The following is a 21555-nucleotide window of genomic DNA, read 5'->3' on the forward strand; positions in this document are numbered from 1 at the left end:
ATCCTGTGGAAATGTAGATCCAGCTAAACCCTCCCTCCTTTAACCTGCTTATGGCAGGGTCATGGTGCTGAGAAGCCAGCTGACGGGGTCACACGTAAGGGCTGTACCTCCTCTGGACACTGAAGGGTCCACTTCAACACCTTTCTCGTAAGGAGTGCCGCCATGCAAGAAGAGTTCGTATGTTCTGTAAAAGAACAGCATGTGTGACAGGGCCATGTCATGAGCACTCACTCGTTAGCTAGACCCAGCCAGGAATGCTTATAGCATCAAGCTTTTCATGGACATTTTCCCCAGCTCACATTTTACTCAACCCATCATGACAATCAAGGTGCTGACTCTTCCACGAAGCAGCAACTCAATACAGACTCTCCTCAGTGCGAACTGTAGGAAGTGTGTATCCACACGGAGAGGAGAAAGGTTCTGACTTTAATGATTTGTACCAATAAGTAATGACCAGTTTTCCAATATTCTGAGTCGTTATTTGCAATGAAGTCATTATGAATTTCTACAGTCGCCCCTTTCCTGCTAGGGAACCACTGTATCCCTGAGTTGCTGCCCCAGTGTCTCACGACATTTCCTCGGTGAAGTGTATCTTATGTGCAGAGAGCAGCTCTGGCTCCTTTTTTCTTCCCCATTCTGCTCCTCAGAGACGTTTTCCTGGATCCACCCACACAGCTTTTAATGAACAAAAGTGGAGTAACAGTGTTGATATCATTCTGCAACTTCCTTCACACAGCACACACGGGAGGGGTTTAAACAGCTGCGACTCCTTCTGGAAAGATGGACATGCACATTTGCTTACCTCCTCTACTAAGTACAATATAACTTTGAGTTATACTGTAATATATTATCATTTATATTATATTGGATATAATATAACTTTTAAAAACAGCATAAGACTTCAGGGTTTCCATAGTGACCCAGGAGTCGCCTCTCTTTCCTGTTAGGGTGATGTCAGAAAACTGGGGGCTAGGACTATCTCTTCTGCCCAGGGGTGAGGAGACCAGGAGGAAAGTGTTGCCTTCAGTAATCCTCACACGAGGCTTTGAGACAGGAAGTGATCTCCACTTTAAAGATGGAGGAAACTGAGACGTAGACATGCTAAGGAACCTGAACAATCACCCAGGAGCAGCTGGGCCCAGGGTCTTAGCCTTGTGTGCCTCTCTGTCTGCCCTCCTGCACAGGGAGGCAATCCCTTCTCCCCTGTGTGTAACTCAGGGATTAGCTCAGTCTGCTTTGCTCTTACAGCTTCAATTGGTTTACAGTTGGTGCCACTGCAACTTCAGTGCCCTGCCTGTTATGGGTGGCAGAGAGGATTGCAGACTCAGGCATCTGCTCTCTGAAGAGTGCCAGGCTCTGTTTTCAGCATGGTGAAGTGCTCCGGATCCATATGGAGTACAGACTGACTGAATGTTCTCAGCAGACAGCCAGTGTAAACATCTTTTTTTTTTTAATGGTGAAAAAACTATGTATTTAGAAGTAGCCAGCTGGACTCAGTTTAGATGATGTCAATTTTGACGGCAACATCCGGAGCATCATGATCAGGAGCCATGCAAACACCCGCCTTCTTCTCTCCGTCAGGCCTTACCAGGGTGTTGACTTTGGCCATATCAATGTCATAGAGTTTCTTCACGGCCTGTTGACCTGGTGCTTGTTAGCCTTGACATCCGCAGTGAACACCAGTGTGTTGTTATCCTCTGTCTTCTTCATGGCTGACTCGGGAGTTGGGGGGAATTTGATGATGACATAGTGGTCAACTGTATTTCTCCTGGGCTCATTCTTTCGAGGGTATTTGGGCTGCCTCCAGAGATGCAGGGTCCTCGGCCACCAGAAGGTGGGTGATGTGAGATCTTCTTCTTACGGCTATGGACGCCTTTCAGCACTGTCTTCTCAGCTTTCAAGGCCTTTGCTTTGGCTTTGGGAGGGGCAGGAGCTTCCTTCTTCACTTTTGGTACCATCTTGGCGAAAAGGCGCAAACATCTTTTAAAACAGGGATTCTCTGGGTCATTTCTTCCTCACTAGTATGAGAAGGTATAGTTTTCCCATGTTCCCTCAAACACTAAGATCAATAGAAAAAACCCTCTTCCCAAAACATTTAAATATTTACAGAACACATCTGCAGTAGACAGTGCCTAGGAATTTTCTACAGAGTTGCTCATTTGTAAGGAATAACAAGCTCACTTACTTTGCTGGAATAGGAACTCCGCTGGCATCGAAAAGCTTGAGAAACACCCAGCCGCAGCTTAACTCTCCTCTCTCACCAGTGGACTACGAAATAAGATGAACACATGGAATGGCGTCTGAGCTAGCCACGTCAAAGCACACCCCAAGGCCTCTGGAAGGAGCACGGTGAACATCCACTCTAAGGACTAAGATGTCCCTCAAAGGAAATGGGATGTGACGTTCCACGGCTCCATTTCACTTGTAGGTTAAAAGTGTACTTCAAGTGGCAATCCTACTTTGTCACAGTTGCTTTGAAAAGTCCCTTAAACTTCACCTTGAGGTGACTGATTCTCCTGGGTCTCCAGTGCTATACAGAGTTTGGGGACAATGTCAAACCTCAGGATGCTACATGGAATTTGGAAGCTCAGTTTTAAAGGGGGATGGAACACAGGAAAATAACTCAGGATTGCTTTGCTAGGAAGCTCACCCTTCCTGCCAATTGCCAGGGACCACAGGACTCCCTCAGCTCTTCTCATGTCCTACCATCCATCTTGAAGATGTAGAGGATGGTGCAGTGAGCTAACACGACCTTCCTGTGTCTACACCTCTCTGTGAAGCTGCAGGCTTAGATGCTAACCCTGTCAAGCTGCGACAAGGGTGTCAAGACTAAGGACATGTGGGATCTCTAGTGAGGGTGCACCAGTAGGTGTAGTATTCCTCATGACAAACACTAACACACATTTCTGATGCCCTCTTGCCATTCTCGAAAATTCCTGAGCAAGAACTGTGAGCTACAGAGGTAAGTGGCCTTGGCTCCAGGAAGACAGTGCTAGAATGCCCAGGAGCACTTAATCAGCCCTGGAAGGCCCAGCCTTTGAGTTTCCAGCCTTGAAAAGCAACTGGAATCCAGTGATGCTATCAATGTCAACAATGCCCTTTGACTCAGCATCATCACATTCACATTAGGAACCAGAGCGGCAAGATGGCTCAGTGAGTCAAGGGGCTCACTGCCACACCTGACAGCTGGAGTTCAATGACTGGGACCACATGTTGAAAGGACAGGGTTGACTCCTGCACCGTTCTGAGCTCCTTACTGTGCCACCCATAAAATATAATACTTCTTAAAAATGAGAACCAGCATCTCTCTGGCCCCTCCATATTCTGATACACAGAAAGCCCTTGTTGTAGTTTAAGTGAGAAGTCCCCACAGCCATGTCTGTTTGAATGCCTGCGCCTGCTGCTGGGGCTATTTGGGATTTCGGTTGAACCTGTAGGGGGAGGGCCCTGCTGGAGGGAGTGGGTCGCTGGGGTAGTGCAGTCCCATTTCCTGTTCAGTGTCTGCCTCCCTCTTGACTGCTGCTGCAATGGGACTGGCTCGCCTCCCTCTGCCACCTGGCATGCTCTCCCTGCCGTGGTGGGACGACGCCCTGGAACTGTAAACTGGAATAAACACTTTCCCCGAGTTGCTTTTGTCAGGACATTTACCATCCCAGCACACGTGTAGCTAGCACAGCTTCTGTTACTCTGCTTATGAATTAGATACATTTCTAACAGTCCCCCTTTGATGCATTAGAATAGCTTCCCTTTCAATTTTGACATACATTGCGGATGTAAGAAATTCCAAGTTCAAATAATATCCCAAGGTCTGGAGTTGAAGAATTGGACCTGATGAAACAGTCACCATCGAGCAAGCACGGCAAGATGCCGGTGACCTAGAAAGATAAGGAAACCAGAGTTACTGACAAAAGTGAAGGGTGGGCAGGCTTTCGGCCCCATCCATTAGTGAAGGGCTCAAGCCTCAGCATTATATTAGAGAGAGATGGGAGCCTCGGAGTTGGCTCAGTGAGCAAAGAGCTTGCTGCCAGGTCTGGAGACCCGAGTTTGATCCCTGGACCCACAAAGAACAAGGAGACTGCTGATTCCTACATGCCGCCCTCTGATCTTCATTTGCATGTTGTGTTTTAGCACATGAATATGCTAAGTTAGGGGCTGGAGAGATGGCTCAGAGGTTAAGAGTGCTGGCTGCTCTTCCAAAGGTCATGAGTTCAATTCCCAGCAACCACATGGTGGCTCATAACCATCTACAATGAGATCTGGTGCCCTCTTCTGGCATGCAGGCACACATGTGGGCAGAATACTGTATACATAATCTTAAAAAAAAAAAAAAAAGAATATGCTAAGTTAGACAAACGCAAAACAAACAAAAACTCTCTTGAAAGGAGGTAGACCAGATTCACATGCCAATAATTAAAAGTAGAAACATTTAGCTTTTCTGATGACAAGGAGATTACCTTTGACTTTTTTTTATTTTTTATTTTTCCTTAGAACAGGCAAGAAAAAAAGTAATATAACTCAGTCCCAAGAGCTATGATAAAATGCACTTACATGCTCTATTACACTGAGAACTGCTAAAGACCACAGTGCATGTGGCCTGTCCATGGCCAGTGACCATGAGCAGTGGGTACTGCCACTGTTCACAAATGTATATGTACATACAAATGCCCACATAACTAGAGCACGTGACGTGCTCAGCTTCATTCAAGAAGATCATTTATACTTAGTTATTCCCAGGCAGCTCATCCTCTCATACTGCAAAAACAGAAAATCCCACCTTTAACACTGCACGTGCACAGAAACAAGGGAGCAAACTATGATGGACTGAGACAAAAGACAAGCAGCGCTCCCTGGACAAGCATGAGGGAACAAAGGGCTTTGAGGAGGCGTGCCAGAGAGGAGTGCAGTGGAAGGTTTGGTGTCAATCAAACTCAGTTATGTTAGGTAAACATGTTTTTCATTTTAATGCCAGGTGTGGGATCTGGGGCTGATTCAGACTATCCATAGCAACAAAATCCTTGTCTGGTGCAGGCTCTTAGGGAAGAGCTGCAGCTGCAGCTTGCCAGCTGCAGATAGTTTAATTCTGAGGACTCTGGAGAGGGAATAAATACCAGAGCCCAGAGAGAGAGAGCTGGGGCTCTGAGAGAGAAGGTGGCTGCTGATGCCCCTTCCCCCAGTTGCTGTTGATGTCGTTTGACAAGAAGTAGCTAGAAATATCTTGAATCAAGACTGGACTTGTCTCAAGGAGCCCAACGACCCTACGCAGCAGGAAGTGGCTGAAGAGAATTCCACCCTCTCTCCTCACTAACCTTCTTTCTCTCCGAATTGGTGTTGGAAGGGATTGAGGTGGAGAAGGGAGGAAGAGATATAAGGAACTTCAAATAAAACAGAGTTAAAAAGCAGTGCCTACAAAAGAGTGAGGACACAAGTCACATCAAATGACATGGCTGAGCCTCCAGCACAGCCTGTGACCTCTCGCTGACCCTCTGTCTTGGGCTAAGACCTGATAGGCTACAGTAGGAGGAAGGGGAAGGAATGGCTTCTAGGGTGCAGTGGAACTAAGGAGTTAGCTGTGGGAGGGAAATAAATGCTGAAATAATGAGTCTTTGGAGGCTGGGAAAAAGCAAACCACAAACAATACTGTAAAAAGAACATGAGGACACCCTTGGCTCACTAGTGTCTGTGTAGAGCTGACACAGTGGTCTGAAGCCCTAACTGCAGCCCTGTCGGGGTCTGGGTGTAATGTACCAGCCCCTGAGGCGCTGCCTTTGATTTTTATCTGAGGGAGATACAAGTGTCATTAGCACAGTTGGAAGATTTCATCTTGAAAAACGCCCCAGTCCTAATCTTACCTCCTTGCTTTCTGTTCCATCAAGGACAGTCCCTAAAACTGAACCCCACTGAGAGACTCCCATCATAGCTTCTGTGAGTCAGGAGCCTGAAGGGTTTTTGCCAAAATCATCGAAGAACAATAAAGGTTATAAAGATTTCCATGCATGCTGCATGCTCCACGCACCACCCTGGGAGCCTCAGATGTATTTTACACCTCACAGGTGAAGGAACCCGCTCAGCAGGGGACTTACCTGGGGAGAAAAGGTCCATGTTTTAGGCTTTTTAGGCTGCCACACGGCTCGGACTGTATGGATATTACTCAGAACCTGAAAAAAGATTTTTCTCATTTGAAATCACATTGTAGGGGCTTTCGAGACACCGCACTTTTGAGTCCTAGGCCATCAACAATGGCTGCACTGGACAGCACATGTGTGCTTTCTCCTCTGTCTGTGTAAGTGTATGTGTGTGTGAGTGTATGTGTGTGGGAAGGAGAGTGTGTGTGTCTGTGAGAGAGTGAGAGAGTGTGTGTGTGTGTGTGTGAGAGAGAGAGTGTGTGTGTGAGAAAGTGTGTGTGCGTATGAGAGTGTGTGTTTGAGAGTGTGTGTGTGTGTGTGTCTGTGTGGTTGGTGTGTGTGTGTGTGTGTGTCAGAGAGAGAGAGAGAGAGAGAGAGAGAGAGAGAGAGAGAGAGAGAGAGAAAACAAAGAAAACAGAAGAACAAAAGATTAGAAGGGAGAGAGAACCAAGCACGCACTTAAGGAGGGAGCCCAACGCAGAAGGCCCTGAGCTCCATCTCTACCAACAAGAGAAAAGCAGTGAAAATGAGGCATCCAGCTGACCACCCCAGGCTCTTCTCCCACATCGGCTGCTCCCTTGGGCGCTGCAGCCCTTTAGTGAACTGCTCAGAAAACTGGGTTGTGTGGGGAGGCTGTCTCTACAAGCAGCATGTCCTTGCTTGGTTCTGACAGTAGCTCTTCTTATTTGTGGCAGTCTTAGATTTACTGTGGAAGAAGTAAACAGCATGAGGTACATCCTACCAGATACACGTGTAACAGTGGAAGAGTCTAAGTCAACAGCATGAAGACGTTTATCCCTACTAGATACACGTAGAACAGGAAACCTGCTATAAATCAGTGTCATGAGTTAATGTCTATGCCTTTAATTTAAGTCCTATTCTTCTGATGTGTTAGTTAAAAATCAAACTTCAAACTGGAGCAGGGTGCGCAGAAACAAGAGGATGAACCCCAGGGGAAAAGGCAGTAGCTACCTAAAGTACTATATATAATATGCGATGCCTTTTCTTATCCTGGGGTGACGTGACTTAGTTCTCAGTGGATTTAGTTCTTACCTTACTACCATCAAACAGACACAGGCGAACATGTCTGCTGAGAACCTGTATGCTTGTCCCTGGGAGAGGAATCATCTTACAGCTCCATAGGGTCAGAATCAACGAAACACGACTTGGTCTTGACATAATCTGAAAGGAAAATTCAACACAAAATATATTTTTATTATTTGCAATATCCATTTTCTAAAACATCTTTTATAAATATAGTTTTAAGAAAATAAACACAAATCTGGGTATAGCGATTCACTCTGGAAATCTCAGTACTTAGGAGGTGAAGGCAGAAGGATTGGGAATTTAAGGCCAGCCGGGGCTACATGAGACCCTCTTTTAAAGACAAGCAAACAAAGGAACAAAAAGAAAATATATAAGGACTAAAAATCAAAACAAAACCCAAGAATTTGATACACAACACAGTTTTGGTAAGTTCACTTAAAATCAGTCATTTGAAGTAAATCTTCATATAGCTGTATTTAAAAGTAACATTTTTTTTCTCACTTACTTATAAACTGCAATGAAAAGGACACGTGGGACTCACTTGTAAGATGTATGATTCGGCCATGGAATCACTGGTTTCCAGCCTCCAAGTCATTCCTTTAAGATGTGTGTGAGCAGGGTCAGCTCCCACAGTGGGCACCAGAACAAGGTGTGCGTGAGCACGGTCAGCTCCCACAGTGGGCACCAGACAAGGTGTGTGTGAGCACGGTCAGCTCCCACAGTGGGCACCAGAACAAGGCGTCAGTGTCACCCAGCTCAACCCTCCTTTTGTTTGGATTCTGTTATTTGACAAAAAGCCCTAATGTTCTGGTCCACCCCTCCCAAGCCCTGACCACAGGGTGCTTTGATTCAGCCCCTTGAGCTCTGAAGAAGGGAAGAGAAAAAGAATCAAGATAAATAGCCAGGAAAGCCAGCCGTGGTGGTGCATGCCTTTAATCCCAGCAGAGGCAGGTGAATCTCTTAGTTTGAGGCCACCCTGGCTTACAGAGTGAGTTCCAGGACAACCAGAGTGACACAGAGAGACCTTGTCTTGAAAAACCTTTTTAAAAAAGCTTGGAAGGAATGTGCTTGCTCTAACTGTGGATGCTGTACTCCTTGGCAGATATGGTCCTGGCTTGTGTAAGAAAGCAGACCTCGAGGATCAAGTCAGTTAGTGGCACTCCTCTGAGGCATCTACAGCAGTTTCTGCCTCCAGGTTCCTACCTTGAGTTCTTGCCCTGACTTCCCTAAGTGATGGAGTGTGACTTGAGTCTTAAGAAGAAACCTTTTCCTATCCAAATTGCTTTTGTTCATGGTCCAATTAAGATGACCCCACTCTGAGATTATAAAAACTAAACAAATGCTAGGGGTGGGGCATGTTTGTTGGAATAGTTGTCTGTAAGTTGCAAGGTGCAGGAGGGGCGGGACATACAACAATAATAGCAGCACACCAATGCTTGGGGTGGCTTTTCAGTGACATCGCTACACAAGTTTTCCAAGCTGCTGTAAGTGATCCTTCATCCATGTCCCTGCAAATGACCCCATAGGTTTACTGGTTCACACTGGGCTCCACAGAATCAGTTCTTTGGTCCATTTGTGGTGAACAGAAATATCTCTCCAGTAAAATCATACAGCAGAGACACTTTGCCAAACCACAGCACTAACATTTATTGAGGTTTTTTGTTTGTTTGTTTGTTTTGTTTTTCTAGATAGGGTTTCTCTGTGTAGCATTCACTTTGTAGACCAGGCTAGCCTCAAACATACAAAGATCCACCTGTCTCTGCCTCCCCCCAAGTTCTGGGATTAGATGTTTGCACCACTGCACCCTGCTTACTTATTAAGTTCTTATGTGGCCAGAGTTGTTCTTTATCATTCAATTCCCACAATAACTGTGTTGAAAGAGTCATTGCTATTATTATTAATCACCCCATTTTTATATGTGAAAAATCTGAGGTAAAGATAGAGGGCTGGAGGGCTGGGTTCAGTGGTTAAGAGCACTGGCTGATTTTCCAAACATGAGGTTACATTCTCAGCACCCAGATGGTGGCTCACACTGTGTAACTCTAGTTCCAGGGGACTCAACTCCCTCCCTCTTCTGGCCTCTGTGGGCACCAGGCATGGCACATACATGTGCATGCATTCAGAACACCTGCCCACACCACACCCACCCACCACCACACACATTTTCTTTCTTTAGGAAAAAAAATGGCAGGACAGTTGGAGCTTGACCTTGTTTAAAAAAAAAAAAAAAAAAAAGACTAATATACAAACTTAGAATGTTTTATTTTGTAATGAGAGAAGAAAAACAGAAAAGGGAAAGATAATGCTTAGGTATAAAGTTCAAATTATAAAATATCTTTTGGAAATACAGAGTGTGTTCTCTGCCATGTATTTGATGTATTTGTCAGTTTGCACGTTATTTACATACTTGCCAAGGACAGACACTGGACACTCTCATGTGACCAACAGCATTGACACCTACCGTGCCTGCTTTAGCATCCCACACTAGATCTCTGAAGGCCAGCTGTGATGTCGTGAGCTCTGGCTGCAAGAAGTAGCTTGCTCGAAACTGATTCCCTGCTAAAACAACATTCTTTTTATTTCTTACAAAAAGAGACCTGAAATTCAAAACCCAAACATACTATTACACAACAAGCTTAGCAAAAAAAAAAAATCTCTGAAAAGCCATGTACTCACTAAGAACTCAATTCCTGAGGCAGATGTACTAATATATGTTTGTATATTAGAATAAGACACAAACGTTAAGATATAAATATATAAAGATCATCTTAGTTGGGTACGGTTGTGGCACACACCTTTAATCCCAGCACTAGGGAGGCAGAGGAAGGTAGATCTCTGAGTTCGAGGCCAGCCTGGTCTACAGAGAGTTCCAGGACAGCCAGGGCTACACAGAGTAACCCTGTCTCAAAAAACAGAAACCAAACCAAAACAAAACAAAATTGAAAGTAAAGATCTTTTCAAGGAAGCTTCAAGAGAGTTCTAAAGATTTTTAGACAAAAACATACCTAGTGATGACAATTCATTCAAATAGCGTGTAAAACACAAGAAATCTGTAATCCCTTCTTAGAGATTTGAGGGGAAAATTACATAACTAGTTTTACTTTTGTAAAAAGTTACTTTTTTTTTTTTTTTGAGACAATGTCTTCTACACACACCAGGCCAGCCTGTAGCTCTCTATATCACTGAGGGTGACTTTGAACTTCTAGTCTTCTTGCTTCTGCCTCCCACGTGCTGGGATCACAGGCCTACAACCATGGAGCATTTATTATAGAAAGCACTACTTATTCAGGAAACAGTTTTGGAGCCCCTGCTCTGGGCCAAGTGCTGTGTTAAAAGCCAGAAACAGAATATGAACCCGAGAGATCTGCCTTTTCCTTATTAGCTTACAGCTGAGTGAGGGGATTGACAAAGCTGATGCATGAGCTTTAAGGAGATAGATGCAGGGGAAACCCACAACCCATGGCAGGCTGGGAAGGCTGGAAAGGGGTGGGTACATTAGGACAGGGAAGAACCATTCCATCAGAGGTAACCTCAAGAAGCCATTCCAAGGATAAATGAACAGCTCAGGTACGCAGGGGACACCTGCCACCATGGGTCTTACAACAGCTTGCAGACAGAAGTTCTCACACACCAGGAATGGCCAGGATGGACAAGGAAACAGAAACACCAGGCAGAGAGACAGCTGCGAGAAAGCCATGCTACAGAAAAGGGCATGTGAAAGAAGGCTTTGGCTCAGGAGGGATGGGTCCCGGGACTGGCCTGCTAATACCCATCAGAGGAAGGCTGGGAAAGGCTGGCTAAAGATACAGGAAAGGCAAATAATTAAGAAATCTTGTTTGTGAAACAAGGGAAGGGGCTGGGATGCTGAGCACTGTACACAGCCTGGCTTCCTTGGTGCTGAGGAAGGAGGAGGGCATGGAACTCAAGCAGGTGGACTCAGGTGGGGAGGCGGCTCAGTAAAGCACTTGTCATGCGAGCACGAGACCTTAGTTCTATCCTCAGACCTCAATCCTCACTTCCCTCAGAACCCAGGCAAAAGCCAAGTGCAGCGCAGAAGAATACACCATGAGCCCTGGGCTGGAGTGCACTAACAGGAGATCCCTGGGGCCGGCTGGCTGGCTGTTAAGTCTAGCCAAGCTGAGAGGGGGGCCTTGCTGCAAAAAATATAGCAGGGAGCAGCTGAGGCAGACGCATGGTGTCGACCTCTGGCTTCAGGGTGTGTACACACAGGGACTCACTGTCTCTGTCTCTCTCTCTCTCTCTCTCTCTCTCTCTCTCTCTCTCTCACACACACACACACACACACACACACACACACACACTGAGGGGTATAGATTTAGTATCTTCAACTTGTTTGGACAATGACATAAACATTAAGCTTCAGCCTTGACTGCTTGACTAGGGGAGCGCAGAGGCTTAAAGCTATGCGTTACCTTCATCCAGGAGCTGGGAGAGTGTGGAAGGCCGGAACCCTGCAGGAATAGCTCCCATTGTGGCCAACACATCAACTGTGTTTATCTGCTGAAGAGAGGAAAATGAAGCAGACTTGTGGTTATCGCTCCTCTCCTTTCCTCTGCAATACGTCAACAATATCGTAACTGTAGCCCAAAAAGGGAAACACAAAACATACAGGCTTTGAAGTAAGAAATACTGTAGTGTAACCCCAAGTCCCTGAGGGTGGCACTCCGTAAGAACCCTGCTCTCTCCTCATGACTTTGCCCTCTCATAGTGACCAGAGTACAGAGCTCTGCGTTCTAAACCAGCTGCTTCAAGTGTGCCCTGCACCATGATGTCCCCACTCCTGTCAGTCTCTATAATACATGCTACTGAATAAATGCTTTACACTGTACCTGATACGCCCTTCGAATCAATGGATGTTTTGTGCATGTAGAGTTACAAACGCTACTCACTACACTCTAATGGGGATGGTTTCACAGTGTTATATAACTTCTGAGTGATAGAATTATGAGCAATTTCTTACTCTGATATCTTTTTTATGTTTTTTTTTTAAAGATTTTATTTATTTATTATATATACAATGTTCTGTCTGCATGCACACCTACATGCCAGAAGAGATCATCAGATCACGTTATAGATGGTTGTGAGCCACCATGTGGGTGCTGGGAATTGAACTCATGACCTGTGGAAAAGCAGCCAGTGCTCTTAACCGCTGAGCCATCTCTCCAGCCCCCTTTTTTATGTTTTTTAAATAGCTAAAATGTAATACCCCAAAATGATAGAAAATTCATGTAGGAACACAGGATAATTCTAAGCTCTCAAATCATATCCCAGATGAGATTCTCTGTTCCTAATACACTAGGACCTAAGGAGAGATGCTATTTGGATCCTGGGTCCCCTGCAGCAGGCGTGCAGTATGTTCTGTACAGCTTGCACAGACTAGGATCTCTGCTGCCCTCCAGTGTCTCTTCTGCTTCTGAGCTCAGCCTGAACTACAAGCAACAAACCACACGCATCTTGTTAAATACATCAATAATGTTAGACGCAAAACATGAGACAGGAGATACCAACCTCTGAGATAGCTTTTCGAACAGCACTCCAGTGGGAATCGGTTCTGGAGAGACAAAGGAGTGAGGTCAGTGCAGGGATCGGGGTGCCTATTTCAACTGGGAGTCAAAGAATGAAGTGTATAAATCATCTGTCTGCTCTGAAAACTCAACAGTCTTTCTTCTCAGAGGAAGCCAAGCTAGACTAAGTACCCAAAAAATAATTACAGGAATAAAATAGCAAAGCTTGTCTCATTTCAAGAAAGTGTTAAGTTATTTATAATAGTAAAAATTAAGCCAAAAGTTTCTGAGGCTGGAGATGGTTGCGTTGGTGGAATGTTTGCCATGCAAGTGCGAGGACTTGAGTTCAATCCTCCAGAGCTGACATAAAGCCAAGCACGGTGATGAGCATTTGTAATCTCAGAGCCAGGGAGGTGGAGGCAGCAAGGTGCCTGGACTCGCTGTCCACCCAGCCTAGCCTAATTAGCAAGCTCCAGGCCGCCGAGAGAGCCAAGATCAAAAAGTAAGGTACACAGCTCCTGAGGAACACTATCTAAGGTTTCACATACAGGCACACACGCATGCACACACACAGGTTTCTTTAAGTTACCCTGAGGCCCTCTCCCACCTCGTACCTCTGCTTCACTTCAGCTCCATCTGCAGTTTCGTCCACCACCTCCACGTCCTCGTCACTGCTCTCCTTGCTGCTGTCACTTGATTCGAGCGTGTCTTCTTTATTATAGGGCTGAAACCGTGAGCACACAGAGTGACTTTCAGTCAATACAAAAATCAACCAATAAAAAAAATACCAATGTTTTAAGGAAGGTTTAGCATAGGATATTTGTACGTAAATCTTATAACATGTATCTGGGAAAAAATGACAGAAAGGCATGGTAATTACAGAACTTGGAACCCTAGTCAGGAGGATCATGAGTTCTAGCCTAGCAAGACGCTGTCCAAGAAAAAAAAAAAAAAAAAAGACAGAGAAATTTAACCTAAATAAATTATATACCTGTTTATGTCAGAACTTAAAGACTAAAAAAAGAATCAGTAAAATAATCTTGGAATGAGGAAGTTCTTTTCAGAAGTAATATCAAATATAAAACCAAAACCATAACTGGAAACACTGATAGATTTAGCTAACAACAATATACAAAGCTGAAAGTCAACAAAAATATCAAGCACAAATGTCTAATAGCCTCATTAATATTAAATCAGCTGTTATATTCAATGTGGATGAGATAAACAGGAAACAAGGATGATAATAAATGCAAATAAACGAGACTGGTTTTGATGAGCATGCTAGCACTGTCAAACATAGAGGAAAACACTCTCAGGTGATGGCCAGTTGGCGAAACAAATCAAATCCAAAGATCGATGTTTGGACGATCACAGCAGCAGATACCTGTTCTCCAGCTTTGAAAGAATATGTGATTACAGTGATCACTGGACACTGGGGTGGGGGGAGCTGAGATAGGCAGATCCCTGGTACTTAGTGGCCTGGGCACTAGGGGGACTGAGATAGGCAGATCCCTGGTACTTAGTGGCCTGGGCACTAGAGGGGCTGAGATAGGCAGATCCCTGGTACTTAGTAGCCTGGGCACTGGGGGGGCTGAGACAGGCAGATCCTTGGTACTTGGTAGCTGACCTCACAACCCAATGAGAGACCTTTCTTAAAAACTACAGTGGACAGTACCTGAAAACAGCACTAACCCATAGCACCTCCTTGGTGGGATATGGCAGAGCTCACATGCATATCCCGGGAGGCAGGCGGTTAGCACTCATTTCCTCTACTCCGGCTCTTTAAGATTAAAGCTGATTCTCTCACACCACCCCCCTATCAACAAATCAGAACCTCAGCCCCATGCCTCATTACCATAAGTGGAAACACTTCAGCAGGAAAGGCAGAAGAGATCAAGACTAACCTCCAAGTAGGTCCTGGGGATGAGACCCTCGGCTCCTTCAGCATCCTTAGCCAGCCACCAACCATCAGGCTTTTTTTCAATTATGTGGAGAATGTCCCCTTTCTTAAATGAAAACAAAGTAGAAACTGAGCAAAAACTATATAATCATGAACAATATTTCATTACAAACGCTTCAAAAATATCTTTTTACAAAAGTAAAATGAGCTTATTTAGTCCCAGGCTGGTTTTAAACTTACAGACATCTGTCTGTGTGCCTCCTGAGTGCTGGGGAGCTGAAGAAATCCCTCTAATAGCATGAAGCATGCCTGTTGCCTCAAGCTACAGGCTCTGCCTAAGTAATTTCATGCATATCACAACTATAGAATTACCCTTATTAGGAGTTATCAAAACTAAAACGGGGAAGTGCTAGCACATGCCTTTAATCCCAGCATTTGGGAGGCAGGGGTAGGTGGATATCTGTGAGTTCCAGGCCAGCCTGGTCTACAAAATGAGTCCAGGACAGCCAGGGCTATACAGAGAAACCCTGTCTCAAGAAACAAAACAACTCTCCCCAAACAAACAAAACTAAAGCTATTTGAAAACAATCTTTAGAAAGGATAATTTTAGTATGAGAACCTCCTATTAGTGTTACTTGTAAGTTATGATTATTTTTCTAAAGAACGGTTTACTCTCAGGATGGTGTAACACACGCAGTCAGGTGTGCAAGTAGCCTGGCTGTGCTGCAGACTTACTCCACCTACCTTAAACATCAGGTCCCCAGGCTGCTGAGCAGCGAAGTCCCCGAGAGCAATGTACTTGACGGTTTCGGCCTGTGTTGGGGAGGCTGGTTCCTCCTTTTCTTCCTCGTCCTCTTCTGATTCTTCTTCCTCTCCACCAGTTTCTTCAGTTTCTTCTTCATCTTCTTCAGTTGTGTCATCTTCCTCTTTGTCACTGTATGCCTCAACTCTGTGAAAAACAATTCTCAATAGGATCACCTGAAGTCACACCTGGGCACAGAGTGAGTGGGGAAGGCTTGTATGGGTGAGAGCTGCTCTGTAGGTGGAGCTGGAAGCAGAAAGAAGGAGGAGGGGAGTGTGGCTGACAGTTTCCACCGTCGGGCTGAGCTCACGACGCTCACCTAACACGTACACTTTGTCTATAAACTTGTCAGCATATTGAAAATTGTTGTTTTACAGTCCGCCCCCCCCCCCTTTCCAAATCCTCGCATTAGGTTCATTTGAGTATCTGGGCATTGCTTTCTCCTTTGAGTCTAAGGTGTGCCCCTCTCTTAAGATCTCTAGACTGAATCCATATGCCACCTTACACAGCATGTTTCAGCTGCAGAAGGCTCATCTGATCACTTTCTACACTAGAATTCTACAAACCTTTGTTATCTTGTTCCCATTTTTCCATCTTCTCTTCCACGCTCAATTTGCTTTAGTGTATCACTCCCATTATTTAGAAATCCTTGCCAGCTAAACTCACCGTCAGCTCAGATCTGATGCTGCCTTTACTAACGACACAACCTGCTTATATTGTCCATTTATCTCCCCCGAGTTTTGTTTTTGTTTTGGCGATTTCTTACTAGATACTGTGATAGGCATATTTACACACTGGGTTATACTGTGTCTGGGAACTCACTGCGTAGACCAGGCTGAGCCTCAAACTCGGAGATCTGCCTGCCTCTGCCTTCCAAGTGCTGGGATTCAAGGTGTGAGTCACCACTGCCAGCTCTCATTAAGGTTTCAGAACTCTAGGTTTTAAGTTTGAATTTTTTACAGGCTCTATAATTTGTTAAACTCTCACCTTTGCCTCCTCCTCCTCCTCCTTCCTCCCCTTCTTTTGAGACAGAGTGTCTGCCCTGGAACTCACGATGTAAATCACGACAGTATCAAACTCACAGAGATCTACCTGCTTCTGTCTCTTAAGTGCTGTGATCACAGGCCTCTGCCACCAACCCCAGTGTTCTCAGCTTCTTTGCTGCTAGTCTTCTGAAATCTAGCCCCAGGGAGCTTGAGTGCTCATACAGACTTCTGAACTTGTCTTTATTCAAGTCCTTTCACTCTGTGGTACTGGGACTCAGTCTCAGTGGACTTAGCTACTCTGAAAGGTGACCTCTTACACCTTAGCCCAGTGAGACTGGCTTCCTGCTTCGAGTCAGTCTCGTCCCCAGGGAACAGGTGAAGGCAGGGCAGGGCTCACTTTGAACATCTCAGAGTATGAAACGTATCAGTTAAGCTTTATGCAATGTCTTCCAACAGCTGCTTTCCCCCACTGGAACTTACAGCTGTTTCCAATGGGAGCATAAACACAACACTGGTCATTCTGTCACTCTCAAAACTGGAAATCAGAAAAATCCCAGAATGTTTGTGTGTATGCCCATCAGCATTTTACGTAGCATTCAGTGTAAAAGGCTGAAGAACAAGCTAGGCATACTGGCACATGCCCATACTCCCAGCCCTGAGGGGGCAAAAGGAGGAGGACTACAAATTCAAGACCAGCCTCAGCTATACACGCAAGACCGTCTTCACAGGTGTGGTGGTGCATGATTTAATCCCAGCACTGGGGAGGCAGAGGCAGGTGGATCTCTGTGAGTTCAAGGCCAGCCAGGGCTACATAGAGAAACCCTATCTCAAACAAACAAACAAACAAACAAGCAAACCAACCAAACCAACCAACCAACCAAACCAAAGAGTTTGTCTCAAAAGAGTTAAGAAATAGCATTAGTTAAAAGAGTCTCCACAAACTGGGTTTGTTTATACCTGCGGGGTTTTATAATTGTTTTATAATGTGTAAAAACTATTATTACTGTTCTTTCTAGCAAAAACAAAAACAAAACACATGTTTCCACTTTTAGTGTTTCAACAACAGTTATGTTCTTTGATAGAGGGAATGACATAGGCAGAGAGCCCAAAGCACTTCCCTGGTTTGCATCAAGACTCGCTTTAACTGTAGCAGCAGCAGCAGATTTTCTCTCACTGGGTCATTCAGGTACTCAGATCTCTAGCCTATGGCCTCAGCTGGAGCACAGTGTGGGAGCAGAGACTATGACACCTCTTGGCATCACTTACAGGAGCTGACACACTCTGGAATCCACAGCAATACATGATAATTGCCTGTGCTGTTATTGATGTGTTTGTTCCCGCTGCCTTATCTCTCTATTCTGAACCAAATATAAAAGGTCTGGAGGAAGAAGGGAGCATACTTGAGTGGGTCTTGCCTGCTGATGCCCACGGCAAGCTCCTGCAGCTGGCAGGTGAGCTTCTCCAGGAGACTGTGCTCCTCCTCCTTTCTCTTCTCATAGTTTCCCACAGGTGCAGCTTCATCAGCCTAGGAGAGACCAGGGAGTGAATTCATTGGAAAGTCAACCCCAGATTTCCTAAATAGATTTCATTTAAAAATATAACAATCGGCATAGAGACAGCTGGGTGATTGAGAGAGCTTACTGCTTGAGCAGAAGACATGGGTTAGATTCCAAGCACCGACATGGCAACTCACAACTGTCTCTAACTCCAGTCTAAGGGATTCAGTGACCTCTTCTGGTCCTTGGGGGGCACTGCAGGCATTAGGAGCACATACAGCCAGGCAGGCACACATTTATACCCATAAAAATATATGTATATATATCATATTAATATACTAATTAATACATATATTAAAAGAAGCCAGGTGTTCTATGTGTATGAGAGCTCTATCTGCATGTACACCTGCAGGCCAGAAGAGGGCATCAGATCCCAGTATAGATGCCTGTGAGCCACCATGTGGTTGCTGGGAACTCAAGATCTCTGGAAGAGCAGACAATGCTCTTAACCACTGAGCCATCTGAGCCATCTCTCTAGCCCATGGTGCACACTTGTAATCCCAGCACTCAGGAGGCAGAGGCAGGTGGATCTCTGTGAGTTTGAGGCCACTCTGGTCTACATACGGAGTTCCAGGACAGCCAGGGCTAGAGACAGACCCTGTCTCAAACAACCAAACCAAACCAACCAACCAACAAGTAAATAAAAACAAAGCTCTAATACATGTTGTAAACCAATGTGAGATCACATTTATCTTGGAGAATAAGAGTTGACTTGGAGTTCAAACCAAATGGAAAGTTTGCATTTCCCTGTTATGTGCTCAGATCCTTTGTGGTCAGTATGGGACAAGGTTAGGCAGAGCAATATTAGGTGGCCCAATTGACCAGGAAGCCTTGTTCCTAAATTCCAACATTTATGGAGGGACAAGGCTTCTTCCCTCTTGAGAGCATCACTCTGTTGTCCCTGGAATAGCAATGACTAGGTTTTCACTGACCCCAAGGGGCCAGCTGCCTCTGACACTGCACAGTTCACTGGGGAGGTACAGACCAGACAGATGCTCAGGTGTAGGGTCAAACATTCAGAACATGTGGCTCCCACATGAAGTGCTCCATGGGGCTTTAACCCTGGACACTATGGAAACTACAACTTATGTTAAAACAAAAACAAAAAAAAACAAAAAAAAAAAACCCAGAGAGGATTGTCAGGAGCATTGTTCATCCTACTTCTGTGGAATCAGTGATAGGAGAGTTACTGTGTGATTGAGAGACCGCTTAGCCAGCTAATCTCGTGCAATAGAAACATTTCTAAACTGTGACACACAACCAGTGCAATGCAGACAGACAGGCAGACAAAACAACCCTTGATGTGGCTGTTTCCAGGTTTCCTGAGTTGGTGACGCTGGGTAAGTGACCAGTCTTAGTATCTGAAGTCCTGGCTGCTGTGGTTTCAAGTAAAGCTCTATAATAAATCAGTGATGGTGGTGGCTGATTCTGCTTGTGCACTTGACACACCTGAAGAGCTGCCTCCAGCACACTGGCCTGCTGGCACGCCGTGGGACATTTTCTTGACTACTAATTGATGTTAGAGGGGCCAGCCCCTTCCCCAGCTTTCCTCGATGATGCTAACCTGAGAACTAAAAGACTTTCCTCCTCGAAGCCGTTTCTGCTCATGGCGTTCACCACAGCAACTCAGAGCTGGCTGTGGTTAGACCTCATCGCTAAACGCAAACCCTGCACCAACCAACTGAAATTCATCCCCACTTCAAGTATCTATATAAAAGGAGGTTTCTGTGATCCCTCATACTTACCTTGTTTAATTTTTGAAGAGCATTTTTATTTTCATCTACTGCCTGTTTTAACTGGATACATCTAAATTATAAAAAGATAAGTAGACGTCAGTTCCCTATTGTCAGAACTAGGCAATTATTTTTACTAAATCATTCATGGTCTCTGAGTGGCAATGCTATTTGTTCACCTGGAGGACAGTCTGTCACATGAAGACAGCTGAGTCAAATGCCTCTTAGAGATTTGTGACCTGGCCACCAAATCTGGGCTCCTCAGGCCAAGCTCCTCGGGTGATTCTGCCTACGCCACTGAGGTCCACCCTGAGCAGTTGTACAGCTCCTGTCCTGAGGACAGCAGGGCCACGCTGTCGGGTGTGGCGTGATTTCCTCTACATCTGGGTACATCACCACAAGGAACTTGAGGCCTCATCACCTTGGGCTGCAGCCAAGTCCCTGCTCTGCCCTCGCAGAACTCAGATTGCTCAGCTGCCCTATTGCCTCTCCTTTAACATCTAACACCAGGTTATTGTGAAGATGGATGAAAAAAAAGTTTGCAGAGTACCAAACATGAGGCTCAGCACAGGGAACACGTGCGAGCAGGCTCCCCTCCCTGTTCTTACTCTCCTCGCCCAGTACAGACCCGGCAGAAAGCGCTATTTTTAAAGACACTGATGATACTTCCCTCACTATTATTTCCACATTATTTCCTCACGGTTACACATTTAAATAGCACCCACAGAAGCAGAAGTGCAGCCCCTGGGCGGTGCAGGAGCAGCACACTTTCCTTACCTTTGGTAAATATCTCTCCTTTTACTTGGTTCCAGAGCACCTGTTAGTTGGCTTTCAGTAACCAAACTATCAACCTGTAACAAACGGAGACAATTTAAAACATCGTGTTAATTGCTGTATTGTGGTAGGAAACAGATTTTACTAGTCGTTTCTCCTAATATATAGTGAAGAGTTTTGAATACAGGTGTACATTAAAGTGGAATTTTATAGCAAATACCACCACGTGGAGCCTACCATTAACATCTTATTATACCTGTAGATTTATTTATCCAGCTTTCCCCCCCACACATATGCTGAATTTTAACATTACCCCAAACCTTATCAAGATGGGGGGGAAATGCCCTGAAAAGTGACTTTATTCTCTCCCTAATAAGTCCTCGCTCCATTTCTCCTGAGATAAAGCTGGCTCATTTTTCTCCACTACAAGTGAGTTTTCCTCACCCATGGACATTTCTGTAAAGGGAGGTGGCTAGCATGACTCTGTGTAAGCCCTCCTATGCCCCATGCTTTTGAGGGGTTTCATATTGTACGACTTGATTTATTTCTCACTACTGAGTAGAATTCATGGTCTTGACTGTACCAGGACTTTCTCTTGGCTATTTTACAGGCACTCTCCTTGCCTTTGTTAAGCACCCACAAGGAGAGGCACGCTTTTGGCTTTTCTATAGAGGATGTGGAAAAGCCAATGAGGAGGATGGGAAAGACAGAATGGCACTGGCTTCCTCTTCACTCTTGGTGTGAGGGGCCCACCATAATGCTATTAAAATTCTCCCGCAGGGCACAGGCAGCCTTCACAGCCCCAGGAATAGGTGATTCCCTATTCCACAGACACCCACATGGAAATCTGTTCCAGTTCTCTTCAGGCATTGCTGTGGAAACAGGCAAAAACTAGCTAACACTATTAACATATTCTTTCCAGACACAATATTAAAGGAATCCTCCGCACCCCTCATCAAGGAAACTTTTTTTTTTTTTTTTACAATGGACAGGCCATTACAGAAAAGCACAGATCAAGATGGCAGAGTTGTGGAGCCAGTCCCAGCTGATACGTCTATAACACAGCTCCTGCACCTAAGGCTCAGGGAGCACTTGGGAAGAGGGCATGGA

At 45.2% G+C, this 21555-nt stretch overlaps 1 protein-coding gene across 1 annotated transcript in view; it reads right to left on the reverse strand.

The window, feature by feature from the left end:
- The window catches only part of Nphp1 (nephrocystin 1), a 45257-nt gene that overhangs the window by 15735 nt on the left and 7967 nt on the right, over positions 1–21555 (reverse strand). The window contains exons 2-15 of the mRNA XM_051144587.1: positions 20449–20522; positions 19684–19744; positions 17783–17907; positions 15339–15543; positions 14599–14700; positions 13309–13418; positions 12699–12741; positions 11603–11687; positions 9631–9725; positions 7176–7304; positions 6081–6155; positions 3765–3875; positions 2186–2268; positions 108–184 (exon numbers count right to left, since the gene is read on the reverse strand). Of these exons, the coding sequence (XP_051000544.1) occupies positions 108–184; positions 2186–2268; positions 3765–3875; positions 6081–6155; positions 7176–7304; positions 9631–9725; positions 11603–11687; positions 12699–12741; positions 13309–13418; positions 14599–14700; positions 15339–15543; positions 17783–17907; positions 19684–19744; positions 20449–20522 (1375 nt within the window). The remainder of the gene's footprint in view (positions 1–107; positions 185–2185; positions 2269–3764; positions 3876–6080; positions 6156–7175; positions 7305–9630; positions 9726–11602; positions 11688–12698; positions 12742–13308; positions 13419–14598; positions 14701–15338; positions 15544–17782; positions 17908–19683; positions 19745–20448; positions 20523–21555) is intronic.

The sequence above is a fragment of the Acomys russatus genome, chromosome 4 (assembly GCF_903995435.1).
Source record: "Acomys russatus chromosome 4, mAcoRus1.1, whole genome shotgun sequence".
Classification (NCBI taxonomy): domain Eukaryota; kingdom Metazoa; phylum Chordata; class Mammalia; order Rodentia; family Muridae; genus Acomys; species Acomys russatus.